At 36.8% G+C, this 16062-nt stretch overlaps 1 protein-coding gene across 1 annotated transcript in view; it reads right to left on the bottom strand.

The window, feature by feature from the left end:
* Positions 1 to 1629: 1629 nt before the first annotated feature.
* CIB2 (calcium and integrin binding family member 2) overlaps positions 1630 to 16062 on the bottom strand; it is a gene marked incomplete at its 5' end in the record, with an annotated part of 34278 nt that continues 19845 nt past the window's right edge. Inside the window, 3 exons of the mRNA XM_009709067.1 lie at positions 1630 to 2067; positions 8828 to 9023; positions 9120 to 9267. Of these exons, the coding sequence (XP_009707369.1) occupies positions 2046 to 2067; positions 8828 to 9023; positions 9120 to 9267 (366 nt within the window). The remainder of the gene's footprint in view (positions 2068 to 8827; positions 9024 to 9119; positions 9268 to 16062) is intronic.

Here is a 16062-nt window from a genome sequence, read left to right as displayed (position 1 = left end):
TTAAAACATAGAAAAAGAACACCAATGTCAAAATGAACTGACTTTTGTCATCAGCGCCAGATCCTTTTTGTCTAAATAATCTGATCCAGAATCTTCAACCAGGTGTTTTACAATACATACTAATCATGACAGAAAAACACACCTTCTGAGGCTTTCAAGATTAAATGTGTGTTTTGAAAGAAATAAAAAACTACTATGCTGACATTTCAATGAATACAAAGTAATTTTAACATAATCTCTCTTAATGCCAATGTCTTGCACATTGTTTGAATCAACCAAAACATCTAACTTAATCTGCTCAAAATGAAAAAGATTGAGGCTTGAATCTCTTCTTACTCAATCAGAACTGAATAACAGGGTTGATTTATGCTAACTTTAACTTGAGTAAATAAATCAAAGGGAATTCAGGCTCTAATTCCTTCATCTAAACAGAAACCAGTGGGAGGAAGTTTTAAAATGCTATAAACACTATTGAATATGATCAGTCTAAAAAAATATTTAAAAAATAAATGTTATTATTAACACAGAAGTTTCATTTTCACTATGCTATCTTAGACAAGTCTGTCCTGTATACCTTGAATATCCAAAATTTCCATCGACACCTTTAATGTGCAACCATACTGCTAGATAAATATTTCTTCTTGATGCATATTGTGTAAATTTGAACAGTAAGCTACACTGCAAGCTCACCATACATAAGAGGTTCTGAGGTAGATAAGCATCATCATCCCTACAGACATTGTAAAACCCTACATACATTCATTTTTTCTCTACTTTAACAACTTTTTCAATAAGAATAACACATTTCATCTTTTGAAAGATTTAACTTTACAGTAATTGGAATAATGACCAGAAAGGAAATTAGTATATGCTTAGCCCAAAAATTCTCAAAGCACGACACAATGCGTCAAAAGTTTTAATTGTGATGACTTTGATACAGAAGCCATGTAAGTGACAGAGCCCTTCTATTGACTGTTAGAACAGTAATATACATATGATTGTCTTCAGGCCCCAGTACCCAAAAAATACTGGAATTTAAAAAAAAAAAAAAAAGAAAATAAAAGAAAAAAAGAAAAATCTAGCTGATTTCCAGCTGGAGAGGGAAGAGAAATACAGAGCTGCATTCATGCATCTTATGGGAAAGATTGCATAGCTAGTTTAGAAAGAAAATGTCTTTTCATGTCCTTAGTAGTAGTTCTGTGCTTCTTTAACTTCTTCATGAGTTACAGATGACCATATTTCACATTCTTCCATTCAACATTATCAGCCCATAGAACGAGTAAAATGCAGGACCTCCTTTGAGAATAAGGACACAGTTTTAACATTTATCTTGGGAAGAAATGAATCACATATGCAGTTATCATATACAAAAGGCAAATATTTCAAGTTTCATAAGGACATGATAATCCATAAAATATTGGTTGAAGGTAAGCACCAAACCCAGCAACTGCCATTTCAGTGACTGAAAGGCAAACCTGGGATGTGGTTGTCTTCAACACTGGGAACTTGATCTTGACTGCAGTTCTTTCACCTAAGATAATTTCCACGCAAGATCCCCAGCTGTACAACACAGTGATAGAGGCATCTCATTATTTAAGGCCCGTGCTTGCTTTCAAATACTCTTGGAAAAGTCATCAAAGCTAATCTGTCAATTTTTCTTTTTTTTTTTTTTTGCACTTTTAAGAGCAGTATTAAATATCCATAAATATAAAAACTATGTTGAAATACCTTTAATAATATTCTGATTCTGCCTGTTTAAAAAAAAAAAAAAAAAGAAAAAGAAAAAAAAAGAAAAACCACAACCCAACAACCAACCATCTTTGCCAGAGTGCTTGGCCAGCAGTGAAGATAAAAATGTGACTGTTCCACATATCCTGTAGATCACATGATGCTTCTGTCTCTTTGTGGACCACAAAATTATTTCAGTACTTTCTGCTGAGCTCTTAGAAGCCATAATTAGAGGACAAAAGCCCCCAAAGTGCCTGAGATTCAGAAAGGCTGGACTGGCAAGTCATTTCTGATAACACGGGCTCACAGAAACATCTTCAGATTCTTATGTGGAAAGTACTACAAAGGAAAGAAAAAGATTTAAGAGATATAAACACATTTGTCATTATGCACAACATTTTCCTTAAAGTACAAAAAGGAAGGTGCTGTATAATGAATCTGAATCTCTTCTCTCATGCCCTCGGGAAGATTTAAACATTTTGGGAGAAATTTCCATCTTCTGAAAATGTTAGCTCAGGGGGCCAAGCTCAGCACTGGATTAAATCAAGTATAAGTTGACCCATTTATTGTATATACAGCAGAGCTAAATGTTTCCCACGGGTATTTTTGCTATGGCACAGCATTTGGACTCCTAAACAAGTCAAATTAGGCAGATAAATTTCTTGTTTCTCTTGCTAGGACCAAGAGATCCTGATTGTTGTCTTCTTTCTATTTGCATTATGATACAGGCAAGCAATCAGTTTTCAGAAGAACTCCTGAGCATCTTAGCAGGACAGTAAAAGACAATTTAAAGAGGGCGTGCTGAAAGCTCATGTCCTCTAGGCAGTAATCTCTGTCCAACGTCACAACAGTATAAACCATATGTTTCTTTCTTTCTTGTCTGAAATCAGAAGGGATTATTATGTATTTTTGTATATAAATACTATAATTTTGATGCCTACACCAAAAGAAAACTTCAGAGGTTTGGAATATTTGAGAGGCTGAAGAGTTCTGGATGTACAGTTTTTGGATTTTGTTTTACAAAAAGAATGCTAACTTAATCACAGCTATTTGATTGGAATCAGGAATTCACTGAAGGAAGCTCTGTGGTGTGTGGAGGAGATAAAATTTTATATTCACAGTGGTCCCTAGGAACTTTGTACCCAGGAATTTATTCAATCTGGATGACACTGAAAGATAGGATGTACAGCAGTCCGGCATACTAGCCTAAGTATTGTGAAAGAAAGCGTACAGTGATGCAAAGAGCTTACCTGCACTAAGGTTTTGAAAAAAAAAAAAATCATAAACATCTCTTTCACAACTCAAGAAACATCTAGAACCCCATATTAATCCAAACTCTTGGAAATTTAAGTCCCACATAGGCAATATCTAGGAACTAAAAAATTCAAGGCATTGTATGTGAAAACATTTTAGGCATGACTCCTTAAAAAAATCCATCCGAATCCACTTCACTGGAAATCTGTTTATTGGAATTTTTTTGTATTTCTATCAGAGTGTCATTTTGGCCTTTGGAGATTAAGCTTTTTACCAAGAAGCAGCTGAAGTATTCTGTGAAAAATACTGACAAAAATTATTCCCTTCCACTGTTTTCTTGCTAAGTATCTCTTGCCAATTTGTCACTAGCTCTAATTTTAGTCCTTAAGAGCTAGATAATCTGCGTGTTGGGACAGGGCTTGAGATGCACATTTTCTGTAACAGGGCTTTTGTTACTTCAGCTTTAGGTAGGACTGGAGTCAGGACATCAATTATTACATGGCTAAAGGCCCAAAAAGGTCTCAGAAATACTGCATTTCCAATGACATCTTTTTGTTAATCCATTGTTTCTCCGTCCAGTTCTGGCAGCTCCCAGGTGTTACTAATGCCATATTCTTCTCAAACTCCATTTTAAATTGTTATAGTATGTTTCACCCTCAGGCATTCAAATAAGCTTAAACTTCCAGGATGATTTATAAAACAATTTCCTGTGGAAAACATAACCAGTCTTGTAGAACAGAACACTTAGCTAGTGCCAGTTCAGACTGCTAATGCTTCCTTTAAACTACAAGCAGCTTCTTAATGATAGCAATTTTGAGTGAAATAAACCTACTGGGATCAAATTTTCTGAACTATCAACTGTCATTATCATTTACAGCTTACTCAAGCTTCCAGGAGAAGAGCCAAAATGCATGTATCTTCCTCCCTGGTCAACGATTAGCAGTGTTTTCTTCTAGTCTTAAAAAAATTCCTCAACCACAGCAGTGCAAATCAGGCCACTGACTTTACTGCATCTTCATTTGCTTGACAGCAGTACAAAGCTTGCAAAGGCTGTCTGCAGATTAAACCTACACAGGGTCATTAAGTAAAGGTTTGAGAAACAAGTGATGAGATAAGGAAAATCAGTCAATGTACAGTGGATGAACTTTAGGTCAAAGCCTGGATCATGGTGCCCAAATTAATGCCTGCTGTATATATTAAGTATGCATGACAGTATGACAGCTTAAAAAAAACCCAACATATTGAGCTGTGTGAAAAAAGTGCTTCAAAAATGGAGTGCACATTGTTATAGGAATGTGGCCTTCAAAGGTTTTCCACAAACAAGGTAAAGAAGGTATTCCTCCTCAGTGATTTCATACCTCATTTTAATGATGATAGGATTTTACAGCTGGATAGTTCATGTTATAAAATTTCTCAATGTTTGTCAGAAATCAGGTAAGCACTGGTCCCATGTAAAACAGCAGAGAGAACAAAATGATCTGTGGCTTAGCAGAGATCACCTGCTCAAACAATGGCAGAGCCAGGGATAAAACCTAACTGCCTTGCATCCTAAGTTTCCTACTCTTACGATGTGAGGAAGTGGCTTTTGGTGGGGGGAAAAGGCAAAGAACAGAATAAGAAATCCTTTACTACAAATAAATATCATCTGGGGTTTGGTAAGTTAGTCAACATTTTCAAAAGAATCACATATCAGGTGCCAGTATGGTATTCCAGGATCAGATATTCAGAAATGCTGATTGCCCATAGCTTCACAGCAAAGTCTCTGAAAACTGCAGTTACCCAGCATCTCCAATTGCTCCCTGGCAATCATTTTCAAAAGTGGCTACTGCTTTGGTTCCTAGGTGTTTAATTTCAACAGCTGCTGAGCAGTTGAAAGTATAAATCAATAGGTACTTAGGCTTCTTTGAATTTAAAGTCTGGAATGCATTCAATTCGGCACTAAAAGTGATGATATGCAAAACCAAATGAAATTATGACTGTCTCTGGATGTTGATGGGTTGGTATTTCTTCCATGTGTTTGCTGAAGATTTCAAAAGGGACAATTTTATTTAGACGAAAACATGTTTTCCTATCTTTTTACAATATTAAGAAGGTAGTTCAGGCATAAGTTTACCACTGGCATACAGGGTTGTTGATCTGCCATTAAGACACTTCCTGTGCTTTGCATGTTCTATATTGTATTACATGGTGAAACTGCACAGCCCTGTCTTCAGTTTGGCTGCACACAGCCTATGGTTATCACTTAAGAGGATCATTACGGCTGAAGACACAGAAGAGAGCAAAATGAGAGGCCATGAATTGAGCTGGAGGTAAATTCAGAAAGATAAAAGAAAGCATTGTTTCATTAAACAAATAAGTAATGTGTCCACAACTGTTATGGCATAACTGAACTCAATAATATAGGAACTGGGTTTTTCGTGGTGAAAGATCAGCTACAGGAATTGCACTCTTGTCCCATGTCACATGTTCTGTCACATACATAACATGCATTGGCTACTATCAGAGACCACTGGTTTAGTTTCAGTCCCCAGTCAGATCTTGGTGTATCTACCATAGCATTAAAATTCAATGGATCACATTCCAAAAGTCAAGTCACTGTCTCCCTTTAGAATGCAACACTTACTTTCGTTTTTAAAATATTGTGTAAGTGGTTCATATCAGGAAGTTCAGTATTAACAAATATGTCAGTCTATGATGCAGTGCATACAGCAAAAATATCACTAAGAACAACCTCAAAAAATAAAATACTTTTACAGGGAAAATGAACAGTAAACCGCAGTAAGGGAGAGGCATCAAGCCTTCCATACAGATTGGTTTGGATAAAAGTGGTCTCATGACTTTGTCACCTTCTTTTCCTGCAGCTGTTAACTCTGGCTGAAACAGAAGCCAAATCAGAGAAACTACACATTCTCTTTTTGGTTCTGAGACTTTTTCCATTTACATCCTCATTTTGCAATATAGCTTTAAAGGTTAAACAATGTGTTGCTGAGTTAACAGTCAGAGGCTCTAAACCAGTGTTTCAGCTAGAAGGTGGAAGGAAACCCTTCTTTAGGTCATGTCACAGCAGGAGCTCTTGAGCCTGAGAACTTCAGAGCTGAATCCTGTGACCCAGCTAATCTCCTGGACTATGAAAGGAGAGAGAAGTTACCATTTGTCTTGAAGCCAGGGATGGAAAATCTGCCTTAAATATACACATTACCATCTTGAATATCAAGGAGACATCTTGAGAACATGAGTTCACCATGTCACCAACACAGATGTTTAAACTGAGCAACTGGATGATCAGTCTTCCAATACTTGTTAGCCTGGTCCTTTCAGATTATCAGTATTGTCAGTGATGCCTCCCTCTCTATTTTCTCTTTACCTAATCTATAACAAACTCAGTACTTTTCACTTCATGCTCTTTTCACTCGTCTTCTGGCCGTGTTGAGTACCCAGCACTTGGGTCTTTCCACTCATTTTCTGTTTTCCAAAATAGCACAAACTTGGAAAAGAAAAATAATTATGACAGTCATTCCAATGGCTACAGTGGCAAATATTCCTCTCTGCTGCTTTCTCAGGAAATGACTGGATTGCACAGCATCCTCAGCTTGGAATTCTCAGTCAGCAGTTTGCAAGCCTCTACAACACAGCAGTAAAGTCAGTCATGGCACAGGAAACTTCTGAAACTACAGCTTCTGCTGAGTCTTCAGATCTGCCTTCAATTCTTCACATTTGATCTCTGTTCTCTGCCAGATTTGTAGGTACAGTACAACCTTTTGATTGATTAAAGGAAACTCTACCTGACCCCAGCAGCTTCTATATGGGTAACAGTATAAAGAAAACATTTTCTTAGCTGGAAACACATGTAAACAAAATATTAGAATACCTACTCAGCTGAGCCTCACCGTAATGATGATATGTATCTTGTTCTAAAAGAGTTTCTGTTGATACACTTGATTAGTCAAGGAATTCTTGATATGTTTCTAATGTATAAAAGACACTCACATTAGCTTTGTAGCATATCCTCTTGAGACGCTGATGTGTCTCAGGGTTCACAGGAATCATGCCCTCATTCTTCATTGTAGAATCATTTTGTTATAACATCTTTCCTCAGAAATTTCATTTATGAAAGAAATAACTGTTCTGTGTTCTGCAGGACACTTAAAAGGTCTTAAACACCATTACCATTAAGATTGTCAGTCCAAATTTTGATCTATCTTAATTCTATCCTAATGTTTAGCCTTATTTCCTATGAAAATACAGTTTATTCAATCAGTCTGACTGTGAGCTTTGCTAATCCTCCCCAGCAACTTCTGAATCCTTTGGCAGAATTCAACATGTGACTGAAAGATGATTAATTCTCTACCAATTTCCTGCAAACAGGCAGCTGTGTAAAAAAGTCTCTAGGCGTTTCATTTCATAGAAAGATGCAAAATAATTCTGCACCTTTCTAGACATCAGAAAATCTACATAGATGAACCAGTCTTCATGCCTTAACTGTGGCAAAAAAACCTGAAACTAAATATCTTCTCAGATATCAGCCAACTTATCAGGAGACACAAGTCTGCAGAAACTAGAATTTACTAATTCCAACATTCCCAAAACAACTTATAATCATACCATATACCTGCTTGCAGCCCAGATAATTGTTAGATTATTTATCTTCCCTGATGTTAGAACTTACGTGTTATTATCAATTATCACCAAACAGCAACACTACCAACTTAATGTGTATGGACAAAGATTATGAAAAAAAACTTTTTCAGGTTATCAAGCATTTACTATTAGACACAGTTAACCCAGACCACTGAAATTTGGGGAGAAATCAGAATCATAGAATCATAGAATCATTTGGGCTGGAAGGGACCTTTAGAGGTCATCTAGTCCAACCCCCCTGCAGTGAGCAGGGACATCTCCAACTAGATAAGGCTGCTCAGAGCCCCATCCAGCCTGACCTTGAATGCCTCCAGGGATGGGGCTTCCACCACCTCTCAGGGCAACCTGTTCCAGTGCTTCACCACCAGACCTAGGTTTTAGCTTCAGCCTACTCTGTCACTGGATTTAAGATTCAAATATGAAGTCCTCCCAGTCCGCAAGTATCTTATTTTGCTGGTTGGTTCACTCTACTTTCTCAAAGAAGGTCTATCCTTGTATTACTTAAGTAACAGCCTTAACTATAAGTTTATGTAGAATGTTTTATTAATGTGTAAAAATAAAAAGTCATTGTCCTTTTCAAAAAGTCTCTTCAAATATGAAATGTACAAGAAAAACTATCTTAAGATAGCTAGGTTTTATCTACAGATTATGAGGGAGAAATTCAGCAACAAAAATTAAAATTGTCAGTTATAAAAAAACCCTGATTAATGGTGAATCAAAGAAAGACTGCAGTAATTAATAATTTTAATTTATTTTCTGCTACCAGCATGAACTGTACCCCTGTAATGTCCTCTAGCTCTCACCTTCTCAGCACAAAAGATCAACGTGTTTCCATGTATATTTTTAACATGTATAGAACATTTACACACATTCCCATTCAGACAGCATGGATCCTTGTTACAGGCTTGAGAATAATATGTACTTCAGCTTGTAATAGATCAAAATATTTTCCTGAAGAAACCATACAAACAAACAGGGAAAAAAAAAAAAAAAAAGGAGATAATTAAAAGTCATTGAGCTCTTAGTCTTCAAGTTGGGAGAGAACTGGAATATGCTCTAGAAGAGTAAACTGAGGGTAAAAGTCATCCTCTAGTCAGCTCTCTGGTAAGGTACTTATGTCTGACATTTCTTGTATTACACTACACAATGATACCCTAAAAAAATACCTGAAAAGATGCAAGAGACTATCTTTTTCTTAAAACAATACCTGAGAAAGTCTGGTGCTTTGGAAATCATGTTTTCAAAATCTGCAAATCCTAGTTTCCCATCACCATCCATGTCAGCTTCTTCTATCACTTTCTCACAAACTAGAGTGATTTCTTCTGCTGTTAGCTCTTCTCGGGTAAGCTTATTGAGGGTTTTTTCCAAGTCTGATTTACAAATGAAGTTATCTGTGTTAAAATCTAAATAATAAAAGAACCAAAGAAAAGATCACCAACAACTCCCATACTCATTTACTTCAAACAAAAAAGGCATACAAAAGCATCCCAATACACTACCATAGATCTTAAAGGCATAGATTGCTTTAAGCTCTCTGGGAGCCATTTCACTGAGCACAGAGAACATATCCACAAAATCATTGAAGCTGAGGCTCCCCTCTCCATCTTCTGAGAAAGATTCCACAATCCTTTCCTTGAAGGGATTCTCCTGTGAAAAACAGACATAGATATATATCTATATTACTATTTGGAAGACCAAAAAACCTGCAGACTCCCTCTTAATGAGTATTTAAATCCATGGTTGGCTCTTTGAAGACAACTTACTTTCTTCCAAAATGCATCTAAAAATTTACATTTGCATGCTTTAGCAGAAAGTGTCAGCAGAACATGCTGATGCATAGTACTGCTTCCAGCCCAGATTTTCTCAGCTCCATTGTTACTCAATCTCTCTAAACTGGTGCTCATCTTGTTTCTCCTATGTGGAACACACGCTTTATAAATGTTATGGTAAATGTACTAAGAGCATGAAGATCATTTGCACGTAACAGGTTCCTGACAGGGTGCCATGCTGACAAGGTCAGGAGGGTTACAGCTCCTACATTAAGAAGCTAGCACACATGAACAAGGGATGACAGGAGGGGAAGGAAACAGAGAGACCAAGGTGGAAAGACAATGAAACCAACAGGGTCTTTATGCCTTCTGGTGGCACCTGACTGAAGGCTGGAGGAACAAATATTATTTATGAAACCACTTTAAAATGTAAATATCTGCATTCCACACCTGATTGATGTGGAAGCATCAATGAACCATCAACCAGACCATGTCTATTCATTAAGGATGTAGAGTCATATCCCAGTAGAATCTTGTAGAAAAGTCTTTCACTCTGATACACATCACTGTCCAACCTCTAGTTGAACTGACTCCAAATACCAGAATTTTAAATGAAATTTCATCTCTGCAGGAGATGATCCTAAGATCCTCTTCTAGCAACCTACCAACTCAGCTGGTGTCAAGGCTACTCTGAACAAGACAATGTTCTAAAACCATAAACACACAAGCAAGCATAAGAAAAGCTGCTCTACTAGTTTGAAGTCCAAAACAAATATTTTTATAGTAACAAAACAATCTTTCTCAAAGCTATATAAAAACACAAGATGAATTTGTAGCTATGTCTATAAAACTGGGAAAATTAATTCAATTCAGTTGAATACGAATAAAACACACAAACACCATTTGGGCTGTGAGCAGCATCTCACCAAAGCTGTTCTACAAATCTCATCTGAAGCCAAGTCATTGATTAACATATCGATCTCCTATAAATGTAAACAGCTTTGCTGGTGGCATATCATGTTCGTTATTCTTTATATGCATTCAGCATTTTATTTTGCTTTAAAACAAGCACTACTGTGAAAGCTCAGAGCTCAATCACATATCCATTTAATTTTTTTTTTCTGTAAGTTTAATTAGCTAACAGGTATTCATAAACCATCCAATTATCTTAAATGAAATTTCATAAAACAGCTATATTTGAGAGGCGAATGACCAGAAAATGTTATTTTTCAGTTTACTTGAATTCTTTCTTGATAATTCACACACAGAACAGATGCATCTATAGAACACATTTTCTGCATACCTGTGGAGACTAAAAAAATACAAGCAGCATGTAGAAAGTAGAGTTACATGAACAGATTGATGTGTTAGATTTATGTAGTATCCTTCATCTTAAAGGAACATAAAAGTACCTTACAAGAATTGGGCTACTTACCATAACATGCAGCTGCCTCTGAAGTGAAATTCAACAACTGTTAAATGGTGTGCAGCAGCTTACAACAAGAGTTGAAGATAAAGATGTTCAGCTGAAATCACAGGGGGAACTTGGAAGCATAATGAAATTCATCACCCACACAGAGATAACGTTTAAGATACATTTTGTTATAGCCTCAAATAATGAAGAAGTTCTAAGGATTCTTGTTAAAAGATAAGCATAACATACAAAAGTTTAATTTCTCTAAGACAAATGTGAGGTGTGACTGTGCACATGGACACTTCAAGGAACATCCAGTTCCTGGAAAGCAGCCTTCCTTTTTTCTTCAGGTGATTGGTCAATGCGTAGATCCACACTACAGGATGACCCTTCATGGTGTCTAGTTCCAGGATGCAAGTACAGAGAAGTGGTCAGACATTTGGGTACAAGCCGTGTATTGATCAAGGCTATACCACACTTACATACATATGTCAAATCATGCCACCTGGCAAATTTAAGAACAAATTTCAGTGGTCGTCCTAGCTGGAACTTTGAGATATTTTTTCACAGAAGCTATAGTGGCCATTCACATCCTCAGAGAGCATATCTGATTCTATGAGGGGTTTTCTATTTAATGATAAAGCACTTAGGATACATCAACTATCTAATAAGATGTCTTTGGGTCTTGCAGTTTGTGCTCTAGGACTACTTGCATGGTAGAAATTAGTTGGAGTCTGCCAAAAGGCAAATATCCATGTAATGACAAACTATGTAAGTGTGTGTGTCAATCTTCTGAGGATGGGTGAGATCTGAAAAAACAGACATTGGAAGCGTAATTCTCTGAGACAATCAAGTCTCAAAATTCACTACTAAATGCCAAGATCTCTCCAGTCTTTCTAGCTGAGACAACAGCCTGGAATAGGGCTGTTTAAATGGATAGCTGAAGTAGGGACCACAGAGCCATACGCTCCAATGATAACCTGTTAAAGTAGTCAATACCACATTCAAATTCTCCTGCAGGGCATGATGACTGAAGTAGTTCCACAATAGGGAGCATGCCTACAGATCACAAAGGGTCGGAGATTAATGAACTCACTGTGCTCTGAGCTGAATAGGTAAGGCTGAGCTCACTGTTCAGATGAAGACAAAACCAAGACAAATAAAAATAAAAAATAAATTGAGTAGAAAAGAGGGATTCCTGAAAATAAAAAGACAACAACAACAGCCTCAAAAAAGCAGCAGGGTCACATCTATCAAGAGTCTCAGAATGAAAAACAACACCCCAGAATTAGCCAGATGGCTGAGAGGAAGTCATTGTAAAAGGATACGTAATGACCACTCATATCATGTGCATGATGTGTGGAGGAGGTATAGCAGATGTGCATCTGTGGGTATCGCTAAGGCTAAAGTATCTGACTTGAGTGCTTGGAAATATGCCTGTTTCTGGTATGAATATACATACAGACATCTAGTGAAAAACAACTGAGTCTATTGTTTCAAACTGTCAGCTTATTAATAAGCCAAAGTAAGATTCATTTGGGCTGGAATATATGACAAAGGCCCACTTTCTTCCTAAAAGCCCTTAAAAAATTAGTGTATCTGTGAAATGTTTAATATTAGAGAATACTAAATATCGGAGGGGACAAGAAAACATGTTAGAAGAATTATCTTTTTTACTTCTAAAATACTATATTGCTTTCTTTGGAACAAACCTCATCAGAACTAAGTGTCATGGTAACAGTTGTAAACTGACATCTTAGAGGCAGCATTGGGTAACAAACAGGGAGTACACAGATGCAAATATCCCTATCAGCAGTGAATATCAAACCCAGGACTTTCTGCATTAGAAATGCTAGGCATGATCTCTCTGACTGAATAAGCATATTGCAGTTGCATAAGATGAATTATCTACTTGGCATGTCAAAGATCTTGAAAATACAGATGAATTCAGAATGAATTAGACCTAAGCATACTACTTAAGTAACTCTTTGCCAAATGGATCTCTAAAACCCTAATGAAAAATAAAATCTTTCCTCATATTGATTTCTTTCCTTTAACTTTCTCATATTATGTGTCTTCAGGCAGTATATCTGTGGCTTACACAATGGAAAGTATTAGCTTACCTTCACAGATACTTTTCACATCCTTTCTGTAATTTCATTACCTCTACTCTAAAGAGCACAGATTAGGATTCCGTCATATTTAAAGGAAAAGCCATGGGGGAAGGGAGTAAAGGGGAAAATGATACTATTCATTCCTAGATTGTTTTCCCTTAAGCACTAATTGTTTAAAAAAGAATCCTTTTAAAACTAGAAACTTACACTTGTCTCATTGAAAAGCTGTTTCTGTCCTTTCAATAAAAATGAGAGGGGAGAGAGAAACAATAAAGAAGTGTCACAGCTAAAATTCTGCTGTTTTGCAGATTGATGCTGCTGCAATGTCTTGAGATAATCCTCCAAAATGTGCCATCTATCTTTTTAACGATCACTTTTTCTACTCAGATAATTGTGTTTCTATACATTTTTTAATGTAATGTGGCATCTATTCCAACATACAGACCTAGAACACGATACAATAATACATAACCGTTAGTCTTCTTAGAAACTATTACAGTGTTTGTTCCTCAGATTGCAGCTAAATCTTACCAAATCACTTACTATTTTCCCCTGTCCTCTACTTTCCATCATAGGCTCTAGGAGAGCACTTGTCCTTTTGCCCTATCCGCTTTGCAACTTGACAAATTAATTTAAAGCACTGTACCCTATTTTCACAAGCTGACTGCATTTTGGAAATAAGAGGTTGCAAGTAAAGTTGTAAGATGGGTCGAGATAACTAAGCTGGAGATGCTGGACAAAATGCTTCTCAGTTTTCTACCCACAGAAACATGATGATCATTTTCTCTTTTGTATTTGAACGTAAGTCCCCACTGACATTAGGGAAGATATTTAAATGCACAAAGCAGTCTGCTTTGCAGACTGCTGAAAGCCAGAATCCCTTTGGGTGTTTTAATCAGCACTTGTTCAGAACTGATCAGAAGAAAACCTTTCTCAAATTTCAGGAGTTATTCCTAAAAAAATAGAAATTAACTCTTATCAGACAAATGTTAATATAAAAATGGCTAAATTGTTCATTACCAGACCTCCATAGCAGAGCCTGGTGCTTTGGAAGAGAAGTATAATAAGGGCAACAGCAAATTGTTCCTGGACCAGATAAAAGCACATTTCTTTGTTGGGTTTTTTTTTCTCCTTTCCTTCTTCCTTAAAATCAGTAACTTTTTTTTTCATGTGTAGATGATTATATTCATGTCATCAAATTTCTCTGCAGTGCCTACAGGGTACTGATTAAGAAAACCCTGCACAAACCAAGGCTAAGATACAGCTAAATTGATATGCTTACATCTTGAAAACAATGATCACGTCATTCTGTCAGAAAGCAGAAATGTAAGACAGTTCAGCAATGAGCTTACCTCTACTGAAGGCTGCACTGTGCTCACAACCACCAAATAACCAAAGATTCTGGTTACATATAGAATTGCTCAAATATTACAGAACATAATAGTATATCATGGAATATAAGGCATTTTAACAAAAACTGATTTACTGTAGCAGGAAACTGTAGACAATATGGTAAAGGCCATCAAGCAGGTACAAATCTGGAGTTCAATGAAAACGGCCCTCACTTATTACACTGGGAGGGCATACAGTTGAGACCACAGTTAAAAAGGGGCTTCAGAGAAGCAAGAAGAGTGGTCTGAAAGGGGTAAACATCCCATCACAACTAGAAACAACTAAAGGATGCAGAGACACAGAAGCTGGGATGAGCTGCAAGCGAAGACTGGCCAGAGCAGGAGTGGGGGCTTGGGCAGAGCATCAACCTGCTCTCTCAGGTATCATTGCCCATTACATGGAAAGCTTTGAAACTGAGGACTCATTGAAATCCCTTCTAAAATTCCATCCTATTAAAATTGTAGAAAGTTTTTTCATTTTATTTTGAAGCAACTCGCATGCATTCATGTTTAAACTTAGCAAAAATAGGGTGCTAATATTGGTTCTGAAATGTGTAATCGATTCACTGTTCCCTGTGTGTCCTTTCTTTCTCCTGACTGATTCCTCTGCCTGCTGGTCATTCTGTTTCAGTCGCATGTGGATTTATGAACTACCTTACTCACCGCTGCAGCTAATGACAAAGCCTGCGAGGATCAATGAAGTTACTGCACGAGCCAAAAAAAGAAAGCAACAGACTGTAAAGTGAATGAAACAAAAATGGTTCCCCTCCAGGAAGTCCTTTTATGACCAACTCCTGACAGAAGGATTGCTCCACACTACAATAACCAGAGACAGGCCACACACCAATTTGAAGATTCTGACAATTAGGGAAGTATGTGTCACAAAAAAGATTCAACCCACCCACTTCTGCAGATCGTGTATGATCTCTGTCATCAGGTCACATTCCCACATCTAGCTCTGTGGAAATGACAGGGATAAATGTGAGTGAAATCAGTTTTGCTTTGAAATAAAATCACTTTCGCTTTCTAAACGGTCTCATACTGAACAGCCCATATCATTGTTACAATTTTGCAATATTAATTGCTGCAACCTCACAGGTGCCCATATGCCCTAAAGTTAATTTATTAGACTGCTAACCAAGATTGTCAAAATTAGAGAACAGAGACTGCAATGAAATAGATGGAGCAAACTAGCTCTGTTAGCTTCAGTGTAATGGTAGACCTAATCAACTTAAAGTATCTACCCCTTCTTTATTTATTTATTTATTGTCCTGACTTTCAGCTTTTAAGAATCACAAGTTAGTGAATAATACATTACCAATTAAAGTGAGTGACCATCACTACCTTTTTTTCTTTGAAACACAAAAATCCTGGCTCAAAACATTAATGCATGAGGTAAAGATCTGTCTTTATAGTAGCAGAATCTAATTTAGAAAAGTGCATTATTGATTCTATCCATTTGTCAGAATCTGCAGTGGTATTGAGCTCAACATTGCCGGTAACTAGAAATGTAATGTGTATATGAAAAAAGCCAGGTGCATTGAAATTATCACTAATTTTATTAGAATTCAATAGACATTTAGTTCATTTATTTCTATTTTAAGATTTAAATGTTGGCTTTGTCTTCACCTTGATGAAAATTTACTGAAGAAAGAAAACACCATAACGATTTATTTAGCAGTCTGGTCAAGTTGCAAAGGTATTTTTTTCTTCGTGTATGAGCTGGAGTTACTACCTAGATTGCTTGGAAAATG

Source organism: Cariama cristata, unplaced genomic scaffold, assembly GCF_000690535.1.
Source record: "Cariama cristata isolate BGI_N322 unplaced genomic scaffold, ASM69053v1 scaffold20281, whole genome shotgun sequence".
NCBI classification, from domain to species: domain Eukaryota; kingdom Metazoa; phylum Chordata; class Aves; order Cariamiformes; family Cariamidae; genus Cariama; species Cariama cristata.
The sequence above is the reverse complement of the archived record's forward strand: the minus strand, read 5'-3'. Positions and strand labels throughout refer to the sequence as shown.